Source organism: Gadus morhua, chromosome 2 (genome assembly GCF_902167405.1).
Source record: "Gadus morhua chromosome 2, gadMor3.0, whole genome shotgun sequence".
Classification (NCBI taxonomy): domain Eukaryota; kingdom Metazoa; phylum Chordata; class Actinopteri; order Gadiformes; family Gadidae; genus Gadus; species Gadus morhua.
In genome coordinates, this window is record NC_044049.1 from 11462359 (window position 1) to 11489377 (window position 27019).

The following is a 27019-nucleotide window of genomic DNA, read 5'->3' on the forward strand; positions in this document are numbered from 1 at the left end:
GCACCATCTACTGGCGTGAACGTAAATCAAATACAATCGTCTGCCTTCCCCACAGCGGCAAAACAAAGTTTAGCTTTGGAGTTTATCACATCGGGCCAATAGTAGGTGGGAACACAGGTTTATCTCTTGCCGTTAATTATAGGCACTGGGATGGCATGTTTTACCACCCCGCCAACCGGCTATCTTATATTGGTTGCCATTGTGCTGCTTACTGCAGCCGGTTGCAAGCTTCTGATAATACGATTAGCAATATTTGGATATTATATTGCTTATTAGGGCGTTTCCTCATGACTTAATGAAGACATCCTAAGGAGAGCCATTTTAAGATTGAAGAAAAGTTATGTTACACAGACACATCTATAAAATATATTTAAGTCTCAAGGCAGATTACACACTACATGCAATGAGCGAAGATACTGTAATATACCATCCTTGTTCATCAGGTGTTTGGCAAAGTAAGCACACCTGAGGATCGCTTTTTGATCATACCATCCTGCAAGTGTTTGCCATTGGGCTATGATGCTGGTTGTCGCAACATGGGAAGGTTTCTGTAATAGCCAATAGCGCCCTGAAATCAAGAGTCAAGTGTATCATTTCAGGAGCGAACGTCAGGCTTGATCCACTTGCAGTTGGTTCGTGAAATGTACTACTGACATGACCAGGCCCAATCGTGTCCAATGCAGTCGAATGACAGATCGGCGAAAGGGTTTATGGGAAATATAGTCACAACTGCTCCTACCAATGCGGTGAATAGTAAAGCCGAACTACATATCCCAAAATACAACATTTGTTATCGTAGTCCGTGAGGGAGGAAGAGGAGAGAATCACGTCTGCAGACTTCAGGCTACGCTGTTGGAAAAATGGTAAGAGCGTAAACCATAACCAATTCTTTAAAAAAATTAACGACGCAGTTTTCATGACATCTGTATTAGTGTACGAACTATAAGGCGAACTTAGTGTATCAGTGACGCACACCGAGTGGATTGCTAACGGGAACATATGTTAACAAATGAAGATAGTGGCTAGGGACTAAGCTAGCAAACAAGCCACTTTAGCTAATTAAATATTGCATCAGTAAAAATAGAAAATAATGAATAGATTGTCATTTGTATCGCCCTATTGTCTTTTCACCACCGTCATAGTGTTGTCCAGCGGTTGTCATATGATTGTTAAGTTGTAGATTAACTTTGGTTGCGTTGTGGTACTGGTATGCTGGTCCCTACACCCTCCGCCCCCATCCCCATCTCCTTTACGTGGACCTCTGGGGTTGTGAAAAGGGATAGTGCAAGTGAGATTAGGTCCTCCTGGCTAGTTTTATTGGCCTAGTCAGATGACAACCCGCATGCCTCTCTGTTTACATCACCACAAATGTCACCATGGTTAATGTTGCGAGATATAAAACGCCCACTATCCTTTCCCCCTGATTATCTCATCTAATCATCGAGACTCTATACAAGGAAATATACTTTGAACTTGATCTAGTTGTACACTTGTGAGAAGAGCATATTCGGTGCTGTCAAACTATACTGCAAAGTTTTAGATTTAGATTCTCTCGTTTGGAAGCTGTATACTTTACATTATTGAAAAGCCTATACTGTACTTCTCTGCTGTGGCGTGATTTGACTGGGCACTAAATCAGTTACAGTATCCATCCTATTCCATAACAAAACCCAGGTTTGTAGTTTCATTAATCCAAAATGTCATTTTATAAGCAATTAGGCCTACCATGCTCTTGTAAACTGAAAGATAATTGGTTTGGTTCGAATTTGCTACAGCCACAAGGCAACAAAAATGTTTTGCATCCTTTTATAAAGTTCACAGTGAAGTTCCAAGTTATAAAGTTAGTCCTACTGTGCCATTATATTAGAGCGTGGCTTGGCTCTAATCTAGTTGGCATAGCCCATATATCTTTTCCCCTTCCTCTATTTTCCTGTCAGAAAGAGTGCGCTGCCTGCTATTAAACAAGAGTGGCCGATTCATCCAAAATTAAAGCATATTTACCAACTGAAAAATGTTACCTATAACTGTGGAATTGCCTGGAACCTGGATCGTCTTTATTTTTTTGTATTTTACCCAGACTGTTACTGCCACATATCAGACTCTTGTCATTTGCTTGTACTAAAAGCCCATCTTGTTTTTGTCGTGTTGGAATTAGTTTCCAATTCTGCTGTTAGTGTGTTGGCCCCTGTCATGGTCCCTCTCTCTAACCATGACATCTTTTTCCCCTGACATCTCATTCCTTTCCTATCTCCGTTTCTGCTTCTTGCTCTCACTATCCTGGTCTGTCTCTATCTCTCTCTCCCTCTGTCTTCCCCCCCCCCCCCCCCCCCCCCCCCCCCATTTTTACAGCTCCTCTTCTACCAACCCCAGTGTCCAGACCTATATGTGTCGGCCTGCTGCTAACGTGCGAGCGCCTTCCTGTATTGAGGTGAATGAGCAGTACCGCTAGAAAGCTTACTCGCTTCATCGATCACCAGATACCCAGGAAGGAACACCACAGTCCCCTACACCACTCCCCCGGTGCAACGGTGAGATCTTGACATGAATCACTGCAAAGTTGCTTTGTTGATGACATTTGTTTATGTAGTACAGTGAGTATTGAAGAAGAGACAGAACTTATTTAGTTCTATTCCCAGCCTCATACATTTTCATTGGCTCTGGATTGCCTATGGTTGTCTGGTCAAAAGGAAAGGACACTTTTTGCTGATCATTTTGGGTCTAAGGTGGGGATGCACAGACTCCCCTTTTTCTTAGACAAAGTAAAAATACTTATATTTGGGTACTCGCTGATACTGAGAACCAATATGAGTACTTAATTATACCGTTACAGTTTAGAGATCCCACTGTTTCAGCAGGAAGTCGAACACTGATGTATAAAAAAAATAGTTTTTGACTGGACGTTTTATCGCCATGGTTACGGTCCACGGCAACTTTGTGCTACTTTTTAGTAGTACATGAGCACGGTATCAAGTCAGAGTACTGGTAACGGTATCCGTGCATCCCTAGTCAAAGGGACTATTGCGGCCAACACATTTTGAAACTGGTCCAGCATTGTGTTAGAAGGCTGCAGCCTTTATCCCTGAAAACAGGTTGCAATGTATCCTCTGGGGCAATTAGCTCCCTGTAAATGTACATCATTGTTTGTTTTTGCCACTGACAGGCTCAGATTATGTTCTAACATTCTGGAAAGTATCCCTACAGAGAATACAGCTTGTTGCCTTACCTTTAGCTTGCCCACGGTCGGTTGTAATTCTGTTCAACCAAGTCTCGCTCATTGTGGATTCAGGGTTGTGTTTATGTTGGTTTTGGTGTCAGGAGTTCCTTTTGATAATCAGGTCATATTTCAGTTTCCTACTTTGATGTTTGTTTAATTATGAGTGGCTGCAGTAAACTGACCTTCAGCCCTGTCTGTTCTCTCCATCAGACCTCAAGTGTTTCACCACCCTTTCACGGTCTTATCACACGGTTCATCCAACGGTCTTCCCTTCCCTTCCAGCCCTCTGTCCTCCGGCAAATCAGAGCAGGATGGAGGCCTCTTTTGGCCCCACCTTCTCAACTGTGGCCGCAGGTGCTAAAGGTAGCACACACAGGAGAACCCCCTCCTCCTCTAGTACCCTGACCTACTCCCCCCGCGACGACGACGACATGGTACACACACACACACACACACACACACACACACACACACACACACACACACACACACACACACACACACACCTGTAATACAACTTTAGATCCAATCATAATTATGCCTCTGCACTGCCTCATCCCCGCCAGCCTCCCATCGGGACGCCCCGCAGGTCAGACTCGGCCATCTCCATCCGTTCTCTGCACTCTGAGTCCAACATGTCCCTGCGGTCCACCTTTTCCCTGCATGAAGAGGAGGAGGACACGGTACCGTATTAGTAATAGTAGTGATCATTATAACGTCATCATGTATAACATTAGTGTTGTTCCTTGTTGTTGGCACGCGCACGTCAACACGTAGATGGCGCTGAGGAGCACACAGCACATCAATAGATTGTACACATGAGTGAAGAACTGGGGTACACCATGTTGTCTGTGCGTGTTTGTGGGCAGGAGCCCCAGGTGTTTGCGGAGCAGCCGTCGGTGAAGCTGTGCTGCCAGCTCTGTTGCAACGTCTTCAAAGACCCAGTCATCACCACGTGTGGGGTGAGTCATCTCCTCCCCTCTCTTGTCACCTCCTCCCCCCTCTCATCTCCTCCTCCCCACTCTACTCCTTTTTTCCCCTCACCCATTTCCTTCACATCTCACTCCTCCCCTATCACAGTGCCTTTTCTCCTCTTCCCTCCCCTCCCTGACCGGCTCTGCCTTTTCTCTCGTCTCCTCCCCACCCTTGTCTGATTCACTGTTGCCTATCTCTACTAGCCTCCTCTCTCTGTTCTTTGTTATATTGAGTTGCCCATGACTGCTTCCTGGGGCTTTGTCTTCTGCTGGCTGTAGGGTTAAACTGTCTTTCTATTTCTTCATTCTTTTCTTCTAAAGATCTAGGCCAAAGGCGTGTTTGTTTTTGGGTCAACAACGTATGTTTCCATTGCTGTGGTCCTTTTTCGGAGAGGTCAATGTGTCCCTTTCTACTCCACAGCACACTTTCTGCAGAAGATGCGCCTTGAGTTCAGGTGAGGGTCTGTCCAGGGGGGTGGAACTAACGGTTAAACAAGTTTCTCTGAGGGGAAAACACACAGCACGCAAATACATCAGGAATCATTCCTCACCCTCTAGTGACCACCGTCTCATACACTGTAGTGATTAGCTAGGACCATATTATTGAGCTCCTAGTCAAATATGAGCGCGGGTTTCAAGTCCAACAGGGGAAATTTGCCTTACAGCAGTTTACCGCATCCCTACAAGATACAATGCACGAAAAATACACAAGACAACAGCGTTATACAGATGATTAATGATGTTGTCGGGCACCGTCCGGGAGACGACATCCATGCCCTACTAGACTCAAACTCTGTTCACTGCTTGTAATGAAGTAATAATCCAATGCATGAGTCCAACCTAAGCATACACAAAAGCTCAGACGAACCCTGGGAAATGTGCCTTCCCCTCCAGATAAATGTCCGGTGGACACGGCCAAGCTGACCGTGGTGGTCAACAACATCGCTGTGGCCGAGCAGATCGGCGAGCTCTTTATCCACTGCAAGTACGGCTGCCGAGCCACGCCGGCCAGCGCCGCCGCTGCGGGAGGGGCTGGGGCGGCGGCGGGCGCTGGGGTCGCAGCGCCCGGGGCCGCCACCGTGGCCGTCCCCACCATCACCACCGTGGCGGGAAAACCGGGCGCATATGAGGTGGACCCCCTCGGCTGCCCCTTCACCATCAAGCTCACCTCACGCATGTAAGGACCTTGGGGCAGGGTAGAGCAGAGAAGCTTCAGAAGGGTAGAGTAGAGTAGAGTAGGGTGTACTTGAGTTGTGCAGAGTAGCGTAGGTGGTAGTAGAGTATTGTCGGGTAAGGAAGAGTAACCTCTTCGTCAACTTTCGTAGGGCTTGCAAACTTGAGTTGCAGCGTGCGCCCAAAACTAATGCAGGGAACGTCATCTACGCAAGGGCTCGGTATCGCCGGTGATTTCCCAGAATGATTGGATTCCGATACACGTCAACGTTTCCTTCCGCCAATTCATTCTCAACCATGGCTGAGATAACCACCATTGTGAGTCTTTCATTGTTGTGGAAGTACCAGAGTCATTAGAGAACCCAACGCCGTCGTTTATGGGTTCTTAATATCATCCGGAGGCGCACACAGCTTTTGGCCGTGATATTATTTATCATACTATTGTATAGATATTAGATGGATATATTGAGCTTCAGGAGTTCGCAATCCGCAAAAATAAATTTCTCCTCCGTTTTGGATTTAATCTGGACTTCAGGGAGTGGACGCTGATAGACTGTCAATCATCCATTCACGCTGCCTGCTTGGCCGTCGATAGACACACGTCTCATGTGGCCACTTCACGCATCGACGGGAAAGGCATCGTAAAAAGATTGATCGCAGTATTTTCTTTATCGGAACATTGTGCTTCTGGAAAATCGATTTTAATCAGAAAAATCGATTATTTGAACCCAGCCCACCTCTACGCAGAACACTCTTTCAGTAGGTGTGCATTACAGAAATGCGGAAAAACTTTAAGTGAAACCGGTATGTATGAGGCGCTACCCATACCGGCTCATTAATGACATCTAATCAGAAACGCATAATATAGGAGAAGCGCTCCGACAATTATTTTTCAGGGCTTGATGAAGAATGTTTACATGGGAACAATGGGTTGTACGACTACAGTAATAAAGTTGTGTTCAAACAAACATGGCGATAACATTCTGCTCACTCCTGCAGGGAGCACGAGGTGAGCTGTGACTACCGGCCGGTGCGTTGCCCTAACAACCCGTCTTGCCCCCCGCTGCTCACCAAACACCTGGAAGCCCACCTCAAGGAGTGTGAACACATCAAGTGTCCTCACTCCAAATATGGGTACACACACACACACACACACACACACACACACACACACACACACACACACACACACACACACACACACACACACACACACACACACACACACACACACACAGTGCCCACTAGTTGTTTTACATTGATGAGAATCCCTTTAAGTGTAACTATTACACGACACCAAAACAATATGGCAAACGATTACAGTATTTTCGATAATAAAAGTACGGCTTGTTTCACGTTTTTTACAAAACAAAACTGTCACTGCGGCTTATAGGTCCATTTCGCAAACACAAAGATAAAAATTCTTCTCCGTTTTCAGTGATTTGAATTTGGTGATTAAACATGGAGTTCCTAATGCCGTCACGATGTAAAGCCCATGTGCTCATTGACATTAGAGGTTTGCGGGTAAAAGATAACCTTGTAAAGAAATAAACATTGGCTTCACTTCATTACAGACTAAAAATCAAGACCGACTATTGCTGTTTTCCTCAATGTGCTCTTCATGAACATTTCCTCCCCGCTCCAGCTGCACGTTCATCGGGAACCAGGACACCTACGAGACTCACCTGGAGGTGTGCAAGTTTGAGGGCCTCAAGGAATTCCTGCAGCAAACCGATGACAGGTGTTACCTCCCTTCTTAACAGCCTACACACGGACAAACACGCATACGTGCTGGGCCTTTGCATGAATGCATCCAAAATCGGCAAAGGTTTTATTTTATTATGCCGAATGTAGCATGGGGTATAATAAACACTTACGAAATAGGGCATAGACTTAACGTGTGCTTGTACAGATATCGTAAATAAGGCTCTTACAAAAATCTCTGATATGACTAATAGATTAGATTTTGTATTCACTTATTGCCAAGATATGATTAAATTTGTGCTCTTCATGGCAGCGGCAAAAAATATTCTGGGATAATACCAGGAATTTTCTTTAATTCCAGTTCTGGTTCACCCTATGACCTTTGTGACCTTTGACCCCCTGGTTAGGTTCCATGAAATGCAACTAACGCTCTCCCAGAAGGACCAGGACATCGCCTTCCTGCGCTCCATGCTGGGCAAACTCTCTGAGAAACTGGACCAGCTGGAGAAGAACCTGGAGCTCAAGTTTGGTGAGCTAGACCGACCTGCTCCTAACATCCGACACCAACGCGCCACACACGCACACATGCACACATGCAAACACGCACATGCATGCACACTGACACAACCATACATATAAAGTCACACATCGTACTTACTTATCCACAGATCTTATCGCAGCCCTAGCGGTTTAAGGTTTTCCCATGTGGTGTTAGGGCTGGCTGTTTAATCGAATTTCCATCTAGATTTCGATTTTAGCGTCAGAAGATCACAAAACTAATATAATCGAGTTTTCGATTTATTTATTTTTTTAGGAAATGTTTTATAGAAAGTGCTGGAGACATTTCTGTACATTATTTTCTTTTTGACCATTTTGTGTATTTTTTTTAAGGCAAAATTTCAAGTTCTCAGTTACAGAGCGTATTTGGGAGAGACATGCTGAATAAATACATCATGTTTTGAAACTCAAAAATAATCGTTTGAATAATCGTCATTACGAACTTGACCAAAATAATCGTGATGATGATTTCTTCCATAATCGAGCAGCCCTATGTGGCGTGTTTGTGTGTGTGCGCGCGCTGTACGTTGTAATGTACTTATATTGTGTTTTGTAGACGTGCTAGATGAGAACCAGAGTAAGCTGAGCGAGGACTTGATGGAGTTCCGTAGAGATGCCTCCATGCTTAACGTAAGTCAAACGGAAGGAGATATGTCTTGCTGCTTCTCTTATCCAACCCTTGTCCTCCCTCTCTTTTAAGTTTTTTTCATTTACATTCCTTAAAACTACATTTAGGAGGGTTAGCTTCTTTCATTAAACTTTGAGGAAAATGGACGTTTTCCAGTAGCCTACTAATTCACAAGACAGAGAAGAGTTAGAACTCAGAATAGATGGCTAAACAACTAGATTAAACACAGGTAGTGATACAAATAATTAGAAGTGCAAATTATTGCTATGAGGTTGTTCAAGAAGAGCTAGAGATCCGACCGAAAATGACTTAAGCTATAATTGTATCATTACAATTATTAATTTTATTATTACGATTATTGAGACTATTCAGGGATAATACTTGTCTTTATATGCGCATGTGTTTTGACGTTCAATAAAACAATAGGAGCCCTGGATTGGCACAGCAAGGACCAGGGAATCGTGCCTCCTCCACATGATGGAATCATTTGTGTAGATTACATGCATGACGTCTGCGGTCTCTCTTCTTTTCCCTTCCTCTGTCATGTCACGCCACTGCAGGACGAGTTGTCCCACATCAACGCCAGGCTCAACATGGGCATCCTGGGCTGTGAGTAGTTCTCCGCTTCTCCTTCACTGCTCCTCCTCCCATTGGGCTGGACACATTTGTTGCCAGATGGTTTTGGAGGTTTTTTTCTTCTTTTTTTGGCAGATCTATATCCCTGCCTCACACCTCTTCCTACATTACTTTCTTTCTATCGTTCGTTCAGCTGTCTCTTCCTCTGTCCGTCTGCTGTCTTTCTTTCTCCGTCTGTGCTCAGTCTCTTTCTCTCTTATTTTCCCTAATTCACCCTTTCTTCCTGCTTTACTGTTTACCTTTGTCTCCTCCTTTTTGATCTCATAAACATAGGAACAAATATTTTGGCTCCTTTTTTAAAACTGGCTTCAGGTGGACGGATCAAGTGTTCTTGATTCAATATAAAAAATCGGTTGGCGAAACAAACCCAAGAAAATGTGTTTGAATAATTTGCACGCGTACAAACGTTCTTCCCCCCTGCCCTTCCTGTGCCTAGCCTACGACCCCCAGCAGATCTTCAAGTGCAAGGGAACCTTTGTGGGCCACCAGGGGCCCGTGTGGTGCCTCTGTGTCTACTCCACCGGAGACCTGCTCTTCTCCGGCTCCTCAGACAAGACCATCAAGGTGACACAAACTACTCACTCTACCCCCTGCACTACTACTCTCTTCTCACTACAAACAATCTAAAACACAGGATCCAAACACACAACGTCTGGCGAACGTTTGAGGAGCATATATATATATGGGGCCCGGATGTCAATCTCACTTCCTGTGTGTGTGTCTTTCTCTCTCTGGCAGGTGTGGGATACCTGCACTACATACAAGTGTCAGAAGACCTTAGAAGGTCACGACGGCATTGTCTTGGCGCTGTGCATCCAGGGGTAAGAACACACGCACACACACGCATCTTTGTGTTAGTGTTATCTGGACCAGCCCCAGGGGCCACATGCCCCTGGGGTTAATCTGTGCGTAAGAACAGCTAACAAAACACACACACTTGCCCCCAAGGTGGAGATAATGCTTTGTAAACCCTCTGTTTCCATAGGAACCGGTTGTACAGTGGCTCTGCGGACTGCACCATCATAGTGAGTAGCATCATGCTACCTGTTTGACTAAATACAGAATCCTGGCTGTTCTGTGGTCTCCGTTGGTACACCTAATGCTATTCTGTGTGTGTTTGTCCCTTCTGCATAGGTGTGGGACATCCAGACTCTGCAGAAGGTGAACACGATCCGGGCCCATGACAATCCTGTGTGCACGTTAGTCTCCTCCCACAACATGCTGTTCAGTGGCTCCCTCAAGGCCATCAAGGTACACAGACAGTCGAACACACACACACACACACACACACACACACACACACACACACACACACACACACACACACACACACACACACACACACACACACACACACACACACACACACACACACACACACACACACAGCGGTTGAATTCAGCAGGCTGTAGCAGCTAGGCACAAAACAGCCCGCTCTTTATGTTCATATAAATAATGCTAATTGAAAACTGACTTGGTACCACCTATAAATAGGAGTCTGTCATTTTAAGGGAGTGAGGCTAGTTTCTGTTTGTTTTAATGAATAAAAGAGTGTTGAGAAGCCTGTGTAGAACTGGCTGTAGCCATTTCTGGTAAAAGTACTATTCAATATTCGCTGAGAATTATTCGAATAATATTCGAAAATCGGTCAATCAAGAACCCCCCACGCACGCACACACGCACCTCGTATACATGCACACACAATGACACAGGGAGAGGCTTTTATGATTTGTATGAAATCAATCTGTTTATTTTAACAACTGCGCCTTCGACATTCAACATCAAAATTATTTCAACGTGGGCTAAGGCAGATAGGCCTACATACGCCAGGTCGCTATTTATTTTACTGACCACAGCCTGCATGACGGTGAACTAGACACATCTTTAACATTTGGAAACTATGGCCAAAAAAATAACATCACACGTTGTGACTTTTTACAATTTATTTGCTACCTGCATTCGGAGTGTTGATCAGCAGAGAAATAGTCCGCCAAAGACGTTGACGTCGCTTAGCAACCGAGGACGCTGGGGTTGATAAGTTACCGGACTAAAAAAATCCTCTTTCCTGCGTTCATTATTCTTAGCAACGGTGATTTATCAAAAGAAAAAAATTACCACCGGAAGTTGTGAAGGCCCATGCAAGTGAACGGAGCGTTCAACAGCATTGAGAAGAGCCGTGTAATAAAAAACGTTAATTATTACACATTCATTATTCGATTTTCTACGTGACTCCGACTATTCGACTGTTCGACAATCGTTGCCCATCCCTACTGGCGATCTCAGAACTTAGATGCATGGACTTAAATCTTTTCCACATTGCTCGCGACCCCTCTCTCCCTCTCTCTTTCAGATCCACTTGTAGTCATCTGTGTGTGTGTGTGTGTTTGTGTGTGTGTGTGTGTGGGTAGCCACACACTGGTTTTCACAGGAGACATTCTGTCATTTTGGACCATATCCATCTCCCCTATTTTTATAGGGATTATAAACTGCTAGACTGTACTGCTAGAACTCTGTAATTTGTTCTTCTTATTTTACCGTCTTTCTCTCTTGGATCCGTGAGAGACTAGACCAAAAGTGCTGATTTTGGTATTAGTAGCAAGGAAATACTTATGCCACCATCTGAACAGTGTGAAAACAGCAGTTCACTCTTTTCTGCATATCTGGTCCAATAGCCAATCACTTCGGTCATAAATAGATTGCTTCAGTTCAAAAATGTATTTCAGTTCATACTAAGCATAGCAAGTATTGATATTTGATGCAAAGCAAAATATGCTCTAAATGTCTTAAACATGTCATCCATCCCAAACTTTCTAAGTCCTCAACATGTAGAAACGACCGAACAGTACCACGGATGGTTGATCAACGATAGAACCTCACCACCAAAACCACAATAACTGGTTCAGAAAAGACGTACATACTCTGTGTTTTAGCAGAGACTGGTATCCACAGCAACTATGTGTTTTTGTTTGAGGTTACATGTCATTTAGGAGCAGGTGGGGGCTTTAGGAGTCTTGCTTTAGGACATAGGGGTTTGATCCCAGCATCTTTCCAACCACAATCAATATTAAGCTTTTGAGGCATTTGTTTCGGGATTAAAGTGTGTGTGTGTGTGTGTGTGTGTGTGTGTGTGTGTGTGTCTTTGTAGGTGTGGGACATCGTGGGCACAGAGCTGAAGCTGAAGAAAGAGCTGACTGGTCTCAACCACTGGGTCCGAGCACTGGTGGCTTCTCAGAACCACCTGTACAGCGGCTCCTATCAGACCATCAAGGTAGCCAGTCCATCTTTGGTCTGTTTGTGTGTTGGTGGACCCCTTGGGTTTGTTCCTTGATTCAAATATGTCCCTTGCTCTCTCGTTGTCTGTCTCCCCCTCCCTTCCTTTCTGCCTCTTTCAATTTTTCTCTTTCACCTCTCAAAATCCTTCTTTCTTTCTGTGTCTCACACTATATCACTCCCTATGTATCTCTTTCTATGGCTCTCTTTCTTGCTATGTCGCACTCTGTATCTGTCTCTCTCTTTTTCTCGCTATGTCACTCTCCCTGTATCTCTCTCACTGTATCACTTGGTGTATCTCTCTCTCTCTCTGTCTCTCTCTGGCTCTCTCTGTCTGTCGCTCCCTCAGATCTGGGACATTCGCTCCCTGGATTGTGTCCATGTGCTCCAGACCAGCGGGGGCAGTGTGTACTCCATCGCTGTCACCAACCACCACATCGTCTGCGGCACCTACGAGAACCTCATCCATGTACGTCTCGCTCTCGCTCTCGCTCTCGCTCTATCTCGCTCTCTCTCTATCTCGCTCTCGTATATATATATATATATATCACTCGAACCGACACTATCCACTACTCAATACAATTCAAAGGGCTTAGCATAAGAAACCTAGCCTGACATTGCTACAGCACATATAATTAAAATAACCACTCAATAAAATGTAAAGGATCAAAATTGCAATGCATAACTTGATTGTGATTGAAGGGTAATCCTCACTCTCTCTCTGGCTCTCCGTCCCTATCGGTGTGCGTCCGTCCCTCCCAGGTGTGGGACATAGACACTAAGGAGCAGGTGCGTACCCTGACGGGTCACGTGGGGACTGTGTACGCCCTGGCGGTCATCTCCACGCCGGACCAGACCAAGGTGTTCAGCGCCTCCTACGACCGCTCGCTGCGGGTGAGTCATCGTGTGTGTGTGTGTGTGTGTGTGTTGTAAGACTGAAAATATAATGCTGAAATAATGGGACACGGTTGTGTAACATACCAAAATGGTGCTGTTATTGCTTGTGATCATTTGGTAAAACTGAGCTACTGATCCAAAGTCACTTCTTACGTAGGGGACGTACAAGAAAGATTCGAAGGGCGACAGGGGTCTTTCTTTGCTCCACAGCTGGTCATTGTCTTGAATGGATTCTATTTTTGGTGTAGTATTGGGGGAGATGTTTTGTTCTCTACTGCGTTAGCATAGCTGGCCCCCATCCCCAATGTGATGCTGGGCCGAGTTCTGGTGGACTTGGTTGACTGTGCTGTGTGCATACTTGTTGCTATAAAAACACTGCGTGTGTGTGTTAGGTGTGGAGCATGGACAACATGATCTGCACCCAGACCCTGCTGAGGCACCAGGGCAGTGTGACGGCACTGGCCGTCTCTAGGGGGCGCCTGTTCTCGGGGGCGGTGGACAGCACCGTGAAGGTGGGTTCTCCCCCCCGCTTTCTCTTCGTTATCCCGTGTGGAGGGCCTTTCTCCGTCTGCTTCCTTTTTTTTATGCCTTCAACTGGAACTCCCACATTTCCCCTAATGCGCAACTTATCTTTTAAGCCTGTCGAGTGAGTATGAGTTGTATTGATAAGGTGCTCTCTCTCTCTCTCCCTCTCGCCAGGTGTGGACTTGTTAGAAGATCACATGTCCTCCCGCTCTCTTCCCCACCCCCCCCCCCCCCCCCCCCCCCCCCACACTTCCCCACGCCGCCTGCGGACTCTGGTGGCGGACAGGACCGGTCGATGCAGCTCTTTGATCAAAGTGTTTTATTAATGCAAACCAAACTTTTACACTCCCCGTTGGACCTGTCAAGTTCAAGCGCTCCTGGACTTCTCGGCTCCCTGCACTCGACGGAGGACGATGATGGCTGCCGAGGTTGATGATGATGATGATGATGATGATGAGGGGGAGAAGAGCCGCCTTATGCTTGCACCAATCACCAGGCTGCGGGGAGCCATGCCGCCTTCTGAGTGGCCACCAATGCTGCTCCTACTCGTAATGGAACGCAGATGAGATTACCCTTATATTTTTTTGTGTATTGTTTTATGATTTTCGCACAATGTTTGGGAGCTTGTGGTCATAAAAAAAAACAAAAAACTGCCACTGACTAAACTCTACTGATGCCTGAACTGTATGAAGAGAAAGCAACCCACCGTGCCAGTTTCACTGATGAGAACCTCAACGGCGACTCGACTTCGGAGAGAACCCCACACACCCTGTCGGTGTGTGGTGGAAACGTCAAGGCGGTTTACGTACACAATGTTGTGTCGGGTCGCCGCATCCAACCCGAATCTCCAAACGCTCCGTAGCGCAGAGTTACTTCACGCCACTTTCAAAGGAGTGGTTCTCGCGAATGTTGATGAGAAGCGTTGTGTGTTGGTGTCAGCAGTCGGCTCGGGTGATTTTAAGAGATGACGCATCTCCAAAAGTCTCCAAGGGCTTCGAAGGCCCATCTTTAGACCATTCCCCATTAACCCCTCAACTTGTTTTGAACTGCTTTTGGGGCGGTGAGGTCACAGGTCAGGAAGGGGAACCGAGTATTTCAGAATGCTACTTGCTCCCTGCATGATTGTTTTTGCGGAGCCAGATCTAAATCGATACAGACTTCAGTTGGCTCGTGGAAAGCGGAAGAACAAAAGCCAGTATGGACTCCTATATCTATTCTCACAGACTTCCATTCAGGACTTTACCTGTTGGTCTCTTGTGAAAATGACCGCCTTCTAGAATGTTAAGCTAAGGGATCTCTCGTATAACGGGGCAAACAGGCCTCCTAGGTTAACAGACTTTTGTAATAGTGCCATGATTTAAAGCTTGTTCCACGCCATTTAAAAATGAAATGGTTGTATAGTTAAGAATGACATTGGTGGTGACACCATCAATATGTGCCCGGAAGAGCGGATGTCGTAGGAGAAGGATTGGCCTGGGTGTGTGTGTGTGTGTGTGCGTGTGTGTCGTTCTCTCTGTGTTTGTCTTTCTCTGTTGTGTATGAGTGTGCGCCAGTGTGCTAATTTTTGAGTGCCATATTCACCGATGAAGTCTGAAAAGAAAATGGCGACCAGTTCTTCTCTCCAAATCCTCTTCCTATGTCACCTCCCGGACACATGCAACCCCACTGTGTGGAAGAAGGTCTGACTGTTCACCTCAGACTAAAGTCTCAGTGACTGAACACGCATTGCTAGGAGATGCGGTCACTGTTATACTTAAAACGACCGTATGGGTGGTGGAAAAAGACTGGAGGAGACTTGGGGGCGATAAAAGCGAGGTTGTCTGTGTTTATTGGGTATTGGAGCCCTAAAGTTAACATTAAGGGGATGTGGCTATCATGGATCTCGCTGTTCGGGCTGAAATTTAATTTTTGTTCCGACACCAAATTATCTTGCTTTGCCCCGTCACCAGGTTTAATATGTGTAAAACGAGTTCAGTCAGAACCTCTTGTCAGTAGTGATGTCTCAACTGACGGGGACTCGACTGTTACCTATTCAATGCATTTAAACCACCAGAATATATATGAATATCTTGTATTCAATTTATTTGGTAAAACAAACGTCGTTGACAATAGGCTTCCTATTAAATTGACCAAAGACAAATGACCCGGTTTCAATGTAATTCTATGTAAAGTGTCACATCATTAACTGCTATGAGGTTAACAGGTCCATCAACTTGGCACAATCACGTGGTTATGTTAAAATGTTTTTTTTTAGCAATTTCAACGGTTTTATTTTCTTAAGTATATATACTCGATACAGTTATGTAAGGGGGGGCAGGAGGAAGTGGGGGGAGGAGATGTCACACACTGATCACGCCGTCATTCATTACTTTCATTGCACACATGTAAGCCTGATTTGATCAACGATCAATAAATCTGTTGTACACTACAAAAGCCTTTTGACTCTTTTTAAAGAAAAGTATTGCTTATGAAACTGAACTAAACTAATGATAGCATTACGCATTTTATATTGAAGGTACAAGAGGCCAACCAGTAAAGCAATTGATTTATATAATTTTTGTGTGAATATGCACATGCTTCAGATGATGGCCGTTCTCTTGTTTTTGTGTTTCTGTCAAGATACTAAGTGGATGCATTATAAACTTTTTTTATGTATCATATACATTATGTTTGTGAGTATTATACGTAAAGATATATCGAAATAGATTTATGAAGGCGAAAGCTGTTTTTGTAGAGAACATTTATTTATTCAGAGCAGATGTCCATGAAATGCAGTCACTGCAAGCACACGACTGTCCATAATAGATTATACACACACTCACTCACAGACACACATTCAGACATCATACAAAGTAGCATCTCATTCTCTTATACACACATACAGACCCACACACATGCAAACACTTTCTCACACTGTCACTGCAGAGCATAGAAGATACCAATCGGGTATCAGTTTGGAATGCGGACAAGCAAACTATAAACCGCTGGGGGTGGAAATAAAGACTGAGCTTTGTTCGACAACGCATTGACCATTTGTATTGGGTACGTTTTTTTTAAAATCTATAATCCCTTTTTTTTCCTGCTTGGACTCTAACCCATTTCCATAAACATACTTTGAAAAAATTATTAGAAGAGCCACATGGTGTGTGAAGAGATATTTAAACAAAAGAAAATTATAGATATTTTTTTTACCATATATAAAGAGCACATTCACACACACACAATGATGAGAGATGATACATTTTGTGTAGGATATGTGAGAGAGATAGCCTGACCTTTAACCTGGCTGAACTACAATTCCCATATCGGAGTGAACAGCAACTTTCATAGAACGGGGAGTTATGTAAGGAACAGTCTCCATTTTCACCACATGGATGATTGGCGGTGGTGATTGAGATTTTTCGATTATTTAGTGTCAAGGACCTGGTTAAAAGCCACAAAACACAAATTGTTTAATTCTGATTGTTTCCAATTTATGACCCACAAGATGATATAAACCAGAAAGAGAATTAGTAACTTTCAGAGTTGTTATAGGACCTTGTGTGTGTGTGTGTGTGTGTGTGTGTGTGTGTGTGTGTGTGTGTGTGTGTGTGTGTGTGTGTGTGTGTGTGTGTGTGTGTGTGTGTGTGTGTGTGTGGGTGAGGTGAGGTGGAGTTGTGTTGGATTAGATCAATTGATATTGGATGATTTTGAAATCCACGTTTATTCGGGGACGTTCACTAGCATAGCTGAACACTGAACGCAACAGACCAGCTTGACGGAAACAAAACCTCAACATAAGATTGACAACCTAAATACATTTTTGCAAACCCCATCAGCAGACGTACCCCTCTGTGGTCATAACACAAAAAAGACAACAAGGCAAGGCACATGTTTGAAAGAAAAATAATATTGCACAAACAAATTTATAACGATCAAAGATAAAGATATAATTGTATTTTATACCAGTGCCACACCTAGACACATGTAAAATAAAAAAAGAAAGGGTTAAAAAAAGAAGCTTTCCCTGGAAATGGACATTTATTCCAAAATGGCGTCTCACAATAACGTCATCACCTCACACCACTATCAAAGCATAAAGAAGCCAGACTGCTTCTACACAAAAGAAAAGACGCCTTCAGGTTTAACACATACATCATTAAATACTTCACTTCTTTTTGTCGTCGTAAATATCCATTTATATATATAATCTCTTTATAATAATCATTTAAATACCACAATTATTCTCTGGATTCATTTTGAATATCGACAGAACTGTAAAAAAACAAACAAAATTAAAACACATACATTTTTTTTTTCTTTTCATATGGCGAGAAGAGGCGGGAAACGTTGCACGGCAACTCATGCACGTTTTTGATTGGTTGTTAGGAGCTTTGCTCTGAGTAAATTCTAACTGTCTCAACTGCCTATGGGACCCTTCTCTTTCCTAGCTGCACCAGTCAGGCAGCTATGCATGCTGTATTGCGACCAAGCCGTCACAATGGTATTAGTGATGATGATGGTGGTAATGTTGATCATGGGGCGGTGGTGTCGACAGCGATTGTCTTGGCAACGCGTGGTGTATCTGTGGGGAGGTGATTAGGGAGAGTGTGTCGTTGAAAGGTAGAGGAGTGGAGAGGGCAGAGACAGAGAGAGGGAGATTTAAAGAGTGAGAGAGACATGAGTCATGAGGGAGAGGGAGTTACGTCAGAATCAAGTGTAAGTTAGCTGGATCCAATAGCATCCCTACATCTCCTTCCTGAAGTCTCTACTGGCATAGCTATCAACTTGCTTCTCATCAGGACATTTTAAGGACTTCCTTTGAGCCTTCCATCTCAACCGATGAAATCAAAACACTTAATCTACGTCTTAGCCCTCCATCAAACCTTCACATGCTTGTCACCACCTGAAACATCTAAATATTTACCATCTATTCGATTTGCTGACACTTTATCAAACGCGACTTACGGGGAGGTTTTTACACATATGAAGGAGCAACTATGGGTTAGGGTTTCTTGGTCAAGGATGCCTACATGGCTGGGTATATGGGATTTCGAACCTAGAATCGATGGTCTCGCAGTCATCATCCCTCAACACGAGACTACGACCTTCGATCCTTGATTCCCTAAGGGTTGTGTTTGAAATAGAATGCTCGATGTTTCCCCCGGCTTTGTACTTGTCACCTTGTTGAAATTCTCCCCTCCTGGTAGCTTTGCCACTCAACCACATTGTGCAGGCTCCTCTGTGTGTGGGTGTGCGCGTGTGTGTAGTGCCAGGTCACTAACAACCAAGGTCTTTGTGCTTCTTCTAGGTGTGTGCATGTGTGTGCCTTTGTCAGTGGGTGTGTATGTGTGTGCAAATGTAAAGATTGATTCGCTGAACGATGACAATGCTTTGAATGTTGCTGCCGGTGTTTTCTAGAGAATGGATTAGCATGAGTCGTGCACGCTCACACACACACACACATACACACACACATACACACACACACACACACACACACGAACACACACACGAACACACACACACACACACACACACACACACACACACACACACACACACACACACACACACACACACACACACACACACACACACACACACACACACACACACACACACACACATCCAGACTAATCACATACAAACAAACACATACACAAAGAAACAGGCAAACCTTATATCACACATGCGTATTGACTCATATATTCACACGCACACATACATTATAAGCCTTTAGGAGCGAAATGGTCTTATTTTGGTCACGGTTAAAAAAAAGTTTCCACCAAGTCATTACATCATCACAACACCAGAGGGCACCATTCCACACAGAATCAACACATCAAACCAAAGAGCTAGAGGTTCCCATTATTGTTCTGTATATTATATATATTTATATATTACTGTGCTAATGCAGGACTTTTTCAGTAGATATAAACTCTCCATGCTTACAATTTACACATACCATACTATGATTTAATACACCATTGTTTTTTAATTTTTAATATCTTTTTCAGTCTTTAGTTGTCTCTTGTTTTCGTCTCCGTCGTTGCAGTAGTACTAGCAGTATTACGGGTGGACGAGGGGTTTCAGAACAATCTCTGATTTTTATCAGCGAACTCATGAATTTCATACCACTTTTTTGCTGTTTCGCAGTCTCCTGGTCCTCTTTGCTGAGACACATTCGCTTTCACATGTGTTCTCTCTCTCTCTCTCTCTTGTTCTCTCTCTCTCTCTCTCTCTCTCTCTCACTCTCTCTCGCCCTTTCCATTAAATCCATATGCATCTCTTTGTCAGTGTGTCCGTCTCTCCTCGACCAGAGCTCTCTCTCTCTGACGCCAAAGGTGGACAGGGCAGTCCGTCAAGTTCTGGATCACATCATCCCCGACAGTGCATCATCTCTATCGACGTCATAATCATCATCATCATCGTCCGTATGGAAAGCCGCAGTAGAAAAAGGCCGGAGCTGTGCAGAGGAGTGTGAAGGGAGAAGGGAGAAGAGCTTTCCCACATTCCAATAGGAGAGATGCCAAAAGTCTGGCCATCCAGAGAAGGGCAGGAGCAGGAATGACTTGGATTACAACAAAGAGAGAGAGAGAGAGAGAGAGAGAGAGAGAGAGAGAGAGAGAGAGAGAGAGAGAGAGAGAGAGAGAGAGAGAGACAGAGAGACAGAGAGAGAGAGAGAGAGAGAGAGAGAGAGAGAGAGAGAGGGAGAGAGAGAGAGAGAGAGAGAGAGAGAGAGAGAGAGAGAGAGAAAGAGAGAGAGAGAGAGAGAGAGAGAGAGAGAGAGAGAGAGAGAGAGAGAGAGAGAGAGAGAGAGAGAGAGATTAGGAGCATAAGAGAAAGAGCAAGTGACATAGCGGAAGAGAGAGAGAGCTTTATTGTGTCTCCCTTTTATAAGCTCCTGATGCGCCGTTGCCATGGAGATACGATGGTTGCCAAGGAGTTACGTTGGTTGCCATTGAGATGCGGTGGTTGCCATAGATATGCGGCGAATGCGGCGGCAGTTGCCGTGGTGTTGCGGCTGTTACTCCAGCATGGCGTCCAGCTGGTCGGCCAAGTCATCGAACATGCTGCCGATGTCATCCAGGATGCTGACTGTCTTCTTCTGCTCCACCACAGAGCTGAGACACACACACACACACACACACACACACACACACACACACACACACACACACACACACACACACACACACACACACACACACACACACACACACACACACACACACACACACACACAGACACACAGAAAACAAAATTAGCACATTTGACATGCCATGAAGGAATTCCAAAGCAAACAAATCTGAGCTGTGTGCGTGTATGTGTTGGTGTGTGTGTATGTGAGAGTGAGTTTGTGTGTGTGTGTGTGTGTGTAGCCCTATCGGCGCAGGACCTGCATGTAGTCCACAATATGACGCGTAAAGTGTAATTGAATGAATGTGGTTTTCCCTGACCTTTACTGTCTTGAGTACTGTATTTCTGTCGTTGTTGAGGGTGTAGTACCCTCAAGAGTCATGTGCACACGCGTTTGTGTATGCTTATTAATGTTTGTGTGTGCGTAAGCACATGCAAATTCATGTGTGTACGTGTGTATACGTGTGTGTATGTTAGCATGCGCGCGTGCGTGTGTGCGTCCCGGAGGTCCTCACTCGTTCTCCTGCCTCAGGATCTTCTCCTCCACCGCCTGCAGCGCGGCTGCCAGCGAGGCGCTCGTCTCCTCCAGCTTCTGGTGCACCAGGGAGTCCACGCCGAAGTCTGGGGGGCACGCCCCGTGGCCCACCGCGTTCTGCACCGCTCCTCCCCCTCCCCCTCCCCCTCCTCCTCCTCCTCCTCCTCCCCCACCACCTCCCCCTCCCCCCATCCCGCTGTCCACGGACACGCCCCCGATGGAGGAGCGGGGGGGTTTGACGGGGGCCGGGGTGGGGCTGGGCGTGGCGGGCGTGACCGGGGTGGTGGGGGTCCCCGGGGTGAGGGGGGTGAGGGGGGTGTGGGGGCTCTGGGCCGTGGGGCTGGAGGAGCCGGGGGGCCCGCCGGGGGGGGAGGGGGAGGAGATGAGGGACGGCGGGGAGGAGCCCGGCGCGTGGCGTCCCGGAGCCGAGTGCTGCCGGACGGGGGCGGAGGTGATGGCGGCGGCGGCGGGGGGTCCCGGGGTGGTCATGGAGTGGACCAGTTTGGAGGGTTTGGGGGCGGTCGGCGGAGGCGCCGGCTTGGGGGACACCGGGGGCGGGATCTTCCTCCCTTCTCCTGGGAGGATTAGGGGAGGGGGGGGGAGAGGGTAATCATGAGTAACGTTTAGTACAGCGCCGTATAGTACATCCTAGTATAGTAGTACACTTCGATTGGACCAAACCCCCGCGCCCCCAGAGACACATTTGATTGAACCCACAGAACATCTTTTAGCCCGTCCTTCATCAAGTCATCGTCATAATTCACACGTAATGAAACCACAATAAGGCACTCCCACACGACCCGTTACCTGGGCTTCCAGGCGTCCCGGGACCCGGCAGGGGGATCCTCTGCGTGGGAGCCGTCGCCTGCCTCTTGATCTGGGCCATCGCCGGCTTGGGAGACACCGGGGGCTTGGGCTTCCTCGCCAGCGCCCCGTCGGCGGCGCCCTTGTCCAGGCTCTCTCGGCGGGGCACGGCGGAGGCCTGGGCCAGCAGCTGGTTCTGGGGCGGCGCCGCCGCCGCCGTCGGCTGCTCCGTGACGGCCGCGGCCTCCGACGAGGCCGGGCGCCGCCGGATGGTGCCCGTCCCGTTCTGGTACGGCAGAGCGTCGTTAGCTCGAGCGTCGTTGGCTCGAGCGTCGTTGGCGTGAGCGTCGTTAGCCTGGGGGTTGTTAGCCTGGGGGACGTGAGCCGGCGCGGTGGCGGGCCCTCCGTTGGACCGGGCCAGGTCGGCGGTGAAGCCCTCGGGCTCCTTGTCGCGGCTCTTGGGCCGGCGCTTCACGGTGGACGACTCCTGCAGGGTGAAGCGGGAGCCGTTGGGGTCGCCGGCGGGCCTGGAGCCGCGCGGCCGGCGCTTCATGGTGGCCGTGGCGTCCACCCGGGACAGGTCCTCCTGGGTGTAGACGCTGTCGCCGTGGAGACCGCCCTCGCCGTCGGAGCGGACGCCGCCGTCGTCCCCCTGCAGACAAACACAAAATAAACACTAACGGAAAAATTGATATATTCATGGCACGGGGTGAATTTTTGCACAGAGAAATACAAACAACGTAACGACATTGATATGCAGCCCACGGTAGACTTTAGCACACGTATGCAGAATGGGTACACAGGTAACGTTAGCAGTACGGTAAGGTGGGATCAGACAAAAGATGGATAAGATATGATAGCTAGATAGCTAGATAATCAGCAAGCTACCTTTTAGCGTCAATACACAGTAGATAGGTAGTTACATAGAAAAGCATACATATAAGCATTTAGATATATTGATAGAGAATGATAGATCTATATATATATATATATATATATATATATATATATATATATATATATCAGTGGTGGGGTCGGCTCAGCTCTGGAGGTAGAGCAGTTGTCTTGCAACCGAATGGTTGCTGCTCCTCCTAGCTAGTGTTGATGTGTCCCTGAGCAAGATACTTGTCTGCTAAATGTCTGCTAAATGCCCTTGTACAATTGTAAATTGTAGTGGTGGGCTGTCAGGGCCGGCAAGGCCTTCTCTGCTGGCCTATCAGAACATAATGACTTATGTTTTAATATAGTTTTTTCCATGAATATGTATTAAATTATTTCCAATTGTCTGTTATCTTCATTCCATTGCTTTTTCTCTTGGTTGCGCTGCTTCCACAAGTGTATGTTTATGTTAGAGCTTTTATCCAATCATATTTCAGCCATCATGTTTCAGCCACCATGTTTGCCAGGGTCAAAGAAATCTGCCTTGACGCCTTCAGAATCGATAGTGCTGGCGTCTGTAGCTTAAAGTAAGTGGCAATGACGCTGTCGCTTTAACCAATCAGATTTCGAGTTGGTGACACCGAGGCCATCTAGCAGGCGTTCAGTGACGTTGGCATTTTCACGTCCTTTGATTGGATGGCCGGAGAGGTACTAGTCAGAGCCAGCAAAGCATCGATAGCTACCGGCACAAACCAAGATAAAGCGAATTAAAACTTATTACAGAAACACGACTGGAAAGACTCGACTTTCAGCATTAGCCTCCATGGCGATAGAAAGGGACTTATTGTTTGAACTGAAACGCACAGATAAACTGTACAACAGAGTAATCAAACTCTTCTTGAGGAGAGAAAGGAGGATGGACTTTGCGTACAAATAGTCAGTCGTTTTGGTGAGTAATGCCTTTTATTTAAACGTTTTGATATTTTTGTCATTTAATTAGGTTAATATTGATGTTTCTGCTAGAGATGATGTATGTATGGCAGCTGTGGCTACAGTGAAAATAGACTTGTTGAATCGTCCTAATTGGGTTTCTTGCTTTAGTAATGGCTTTCTTTCTTACATGAGATACCTGTCTGTGATGCAACGCCCTGTTATAGGTGTGAAATGCACGGCCCGCCACTGATATATATATATATATATATATATATATATATATATATATATAGAGAGAGAGAGAGAGAGAGAGAGAGAGAGAGAGAGAGAGAGAGAGGAGAGAAAAGAAAACATGTGAAAAGAGAACCAGCGTGTCTCAACAAAGAGGACAGGAAGAGAGAGAGTAAGGAATAGAGGCATACGGATAGATAGCTTGAGAGAGAAGGCAACAGAGACAGAGAGTCATATAGCAAGCGAGCCTGAGAGTGAGCGAGAGCGATAGGGAGAGACAGCAAGCTATACAGAGTGAGAGAGAGTGAGAGACAGAGAGAGAGAGAGAGAGAGAGAGAGAGAGAGAGAGAGAGAGAGAGAGAGAGAGAGAGTGAGAGAGAGAGAACTAGAGTCATATAGATAGATAGCTACCTGTCCCTCTCCCTCTCCTCGTCCCGGACGGCGGACGGTGATGTCCGTCTCTTCCGCGAAGTGGATGTTCTCCGCCGAGCTGCCCCCGCCGGAGCCTGGCTGGGGGGAGGCGCTGCCCACGATCGAGCCGGGCCGGGGGGACGAGGGCGGGGGCGGCGAGGAGGTGGTGGAAGAGGAGGAGGGGGAAGCGGCGGTGGCGACGGCGGCAGAGGGCGAGGGCTGAGCGACGGGCTGCGTGACACGGGGGCAGTCGTTGTGATGCTCCGGGGCGGCGGTGTGAGCGGGCTTGCGGCTGGGGGCGGGGGCGAGGGAGAGGACCATGGGCTGGTCCCGCCGGGCGGCCGCCACCAGCTCGCTGACCGGCCCGCTGATGGTCCGCCGGCGGTTCACCACCTCGCCGTCCAGCCCGATGGCGTCCCGCATCTTGCCGCCCGGCGCCACCTGGTCAGGGAGACGAGGAAGGCCTCGGATTAGAGCGAGGGCGGCCAGAACAACCAGGTAACACCTACATATTAAAGATAACGATGTCCGATGCTTTTTTCGTCAGTTTAGTCATTTTCAACGCCGGGGGGGGCCTCCAGGGTACTCAGACAAAAAGGTGAGCCAAACAGTGCACAAAAATAGCGAGCAAAGCGTTTGGTTCACATTGGCTACAATTACAACAAGGATGCCCCCAGGTGCCTGCAAGCATTCGCTGCGATCCGGAACCATGTAATGTTATCATGGTCGTTTAGCAGATGCTTCTATCTGAGCTATCTTACAGATGATTTTTCAGATACGTGTCATTAAAGGAAAACAAAACACCCTGACCATGCAAAAGGAACGCGAACCTGAATGACAGAATAGGTTGGTTGTCAATATGACCAAAACTACCCAAGAGATCCTCAGACGAATACATTTTAAGGTAGTTTCGGTATTGAAATGCATTTGAAAACATATCTCGCGAGAAATTAGCATTTTTTTTCGGGCGACCTGTAATTGTATTTATTTGTTTAATATGCTTCCGCCAATTTTAAATTTTATTTAACAAAACAATAATGAAAAATGAATATCGCTTCAAAGGTTAAAGCATGAATGCGTTAATAAAGTAAAAGGCAGATGAAAAAGATTAAAAACGTCAAGGTTAGGCTGCAAATATTAGTGATTTATTAAAAAAAAATCCATCTAGCATCCCTATCTGTACAACTTTCACCGGGATCTCTCCAGACAGGATCTCACCTGGAGGAAGTTCCTCTGCAGCGCCATGCCCTTGGCCCCGCCCCCTATGGAGGACATCTCCAGCATGGCGGCGATGCTCCGCACGCTTCCCATGCTGTTGGTTTCCACGGAGACGCCCAGGTCGCTGGCGCGGCGCTGCTGAAGGTAAGGCACGTCCAGCAGGCCGCCTGCCGTGCTGTGGGTGGGCGGGGCCTCCGTCAGGTTGGAGTTGGAGGTGGAGATGGCCGAGCTGGAGCGCTTGGGCGGCGGAGGGGGCGGCCCCTTCTTCTTCTGCCGCAGGGCGAAGGACTGCGATTGGCTGCGGTTGACGTTCTTCTCCTGGTTGCGCACCGAGTGGCTGCGGCTCACCCGGTGGGTCACCGTGGCGTATTTCCCCCCACCGACGCCGCCGCCTCCACCCCCACCGCCACCACCGCTAGTTCCCCCTGCGCCCTGACCCCCGGGCGTTTCCAATCCTCCTCCTCCTCCTCCTCCTCCTCCTCCTCCTCCTCCTCCTCCTCCCCCAGCCCTCTCGTCACACTCTCCGTCCGAGGCGGCGTAGCGGTTGAGGCTGTGGGCGCGTTTCTTCTGCAGGGCGCTGGGCTCTCCGGCCCCCCCCGCGTCGCCCTGCTCCGCCTCCGGGGGGAGGCAGAGGAGCGGGACGGGCACCTGGCTCTGGGGGAGCTCCGACCGGGCCTCCGGCGGCTGGGGGTGGTGGGCGTTGGCCTGGGGCTGGGCGTTGGGCACGCCGCGGTGCGTGGGAGACTGCGGCCGGTGGGCCCGCGGCGACAGGGGCCCCTGGATGAGCTGGGGCCCCGGCTTGGGCTTGGGGCCCTGCGGGGAGGCGGAGCTGCTCTGGACGGAGGAGGAGGTGGAGGTGGAGGAGGAGGAGGAGGTGCGGGTCTTGGTGGGGGTGTGCGGGGGGGTGTAGGGGGGCGCGGGCTGGGAGTGGGCGTGGGAGTGGCCGTGCGAGTGGCGGGGCTTCCCCTGCGACGACACGCTGCCACGCGGGGCGGCCGAGGAGGACGAGGAGCTGGTGGAGGTGGTGCTGCTCTGCTGCCTCATGGTCCGTGCCTCCTTCTTTGGAGGTCCTCCAGCAACTCCTCCTCCTCCTCCCCCTCCCCCCCCCTCCTCCTCCTCCTCCTTGGGGCACCTCGTCGTGCTCCTTGCTGAGGGTGCGACTGCGCTGGGTCTTGACCTCGGTCCCTGGCTGGATAAGGGCGCTCTGCAGCTCGGTGCTCAGCTCGCTGTCCTGGAAGGTGGTCATCCTGGGAGACATGACCTCTGGAGAAGGTTGAAAATAAAGACATGGACACAACATGATCATC

At 47.4% G+C, this 27019-nt stretch overlaps 2 protein-coding genes across 3 annotated transcripts in view; one reads left to right on the top strand and one right to left on the bottom strand.

The window, feature by feature from the left end:
• Positions 1–766: 766 nt before the first annotated feature.
• traf7 (TNF receptor-associated factor 7) lies at positions 767–16007 on the top strand. 2 transcript variants are annotated; one of them, XM_030381640.1, is made up of 21 exons: positions 767–863; positions 2350–2528; positions 3425–3648; positions 3781–3897; positions 4084–4176; positions 4610–4643; positions 5083–5365; positions 6361–6495; positions 7007–7102; positions 7473–7594; positions 8180–8253; positions 8812–8860; positions 9324–9451; positions 9626–9708; positions 9873–9912; positions 10022–10138; positions 12033–12155; positions 12507–12626; positions 12920–13051; positions 13447–13566; positions 13754–16007. In XM_030381640.1, exons 3-21 carry the CDS (start codon positions 3526–3528, stop codon positions 13766–13768), a joined length of 2004 nt encoding a protein of 667 aa, XP_030237500.1. In that variant the 5' UTR covers positions 767–863; positions 2350–2528; positions 3425–3525; the 3' UTR covers positions 13769–16007. The 2 variants fall into 2 exon arrangements, with proteins under 2 accessions (XP_030237500.1, XP_030237508.1); XM_030381648.1 differs by having other exon boundaries at positions 3497–3648.
• A 295-nt stretch (positions 16008–16302) lies between these two features.
• Positions 16303–27019, bottom strand: part of caskin1 (CASK interacting protein 1) — a 77991-nt gene continuing 67274 nt past the window's right edge. Inside the window, exons 20-26 of the mRNA XM_030381661.1 lie at positions 26841–26975; positions 25713–26791; positions 24495–24935; positions 22044–22716; positions 21413–21811; positions 21217–21361; positions 16303–20685 (exon numbers count right to left, since the gene is read on the bottom strand). Of these exons, the coding sequence (XP_030237521.1) occupies positions 20589–20685; positions 21217–21361; positions 21413–21811; positions 22044–22716; positions 24495–24935; positions 25713–26791; positions 26841–26975 (2969 nt within the window). The 3' untranslated portion in view covers positions 16303–20588. The remainder of the gene's footprint in view (positions 20686–21216; positions 21362–21412; positions 21812–22043; positions 22717–24494; positions 24936–25712; positions 26792–26840; positions 26976–27019) is intronic.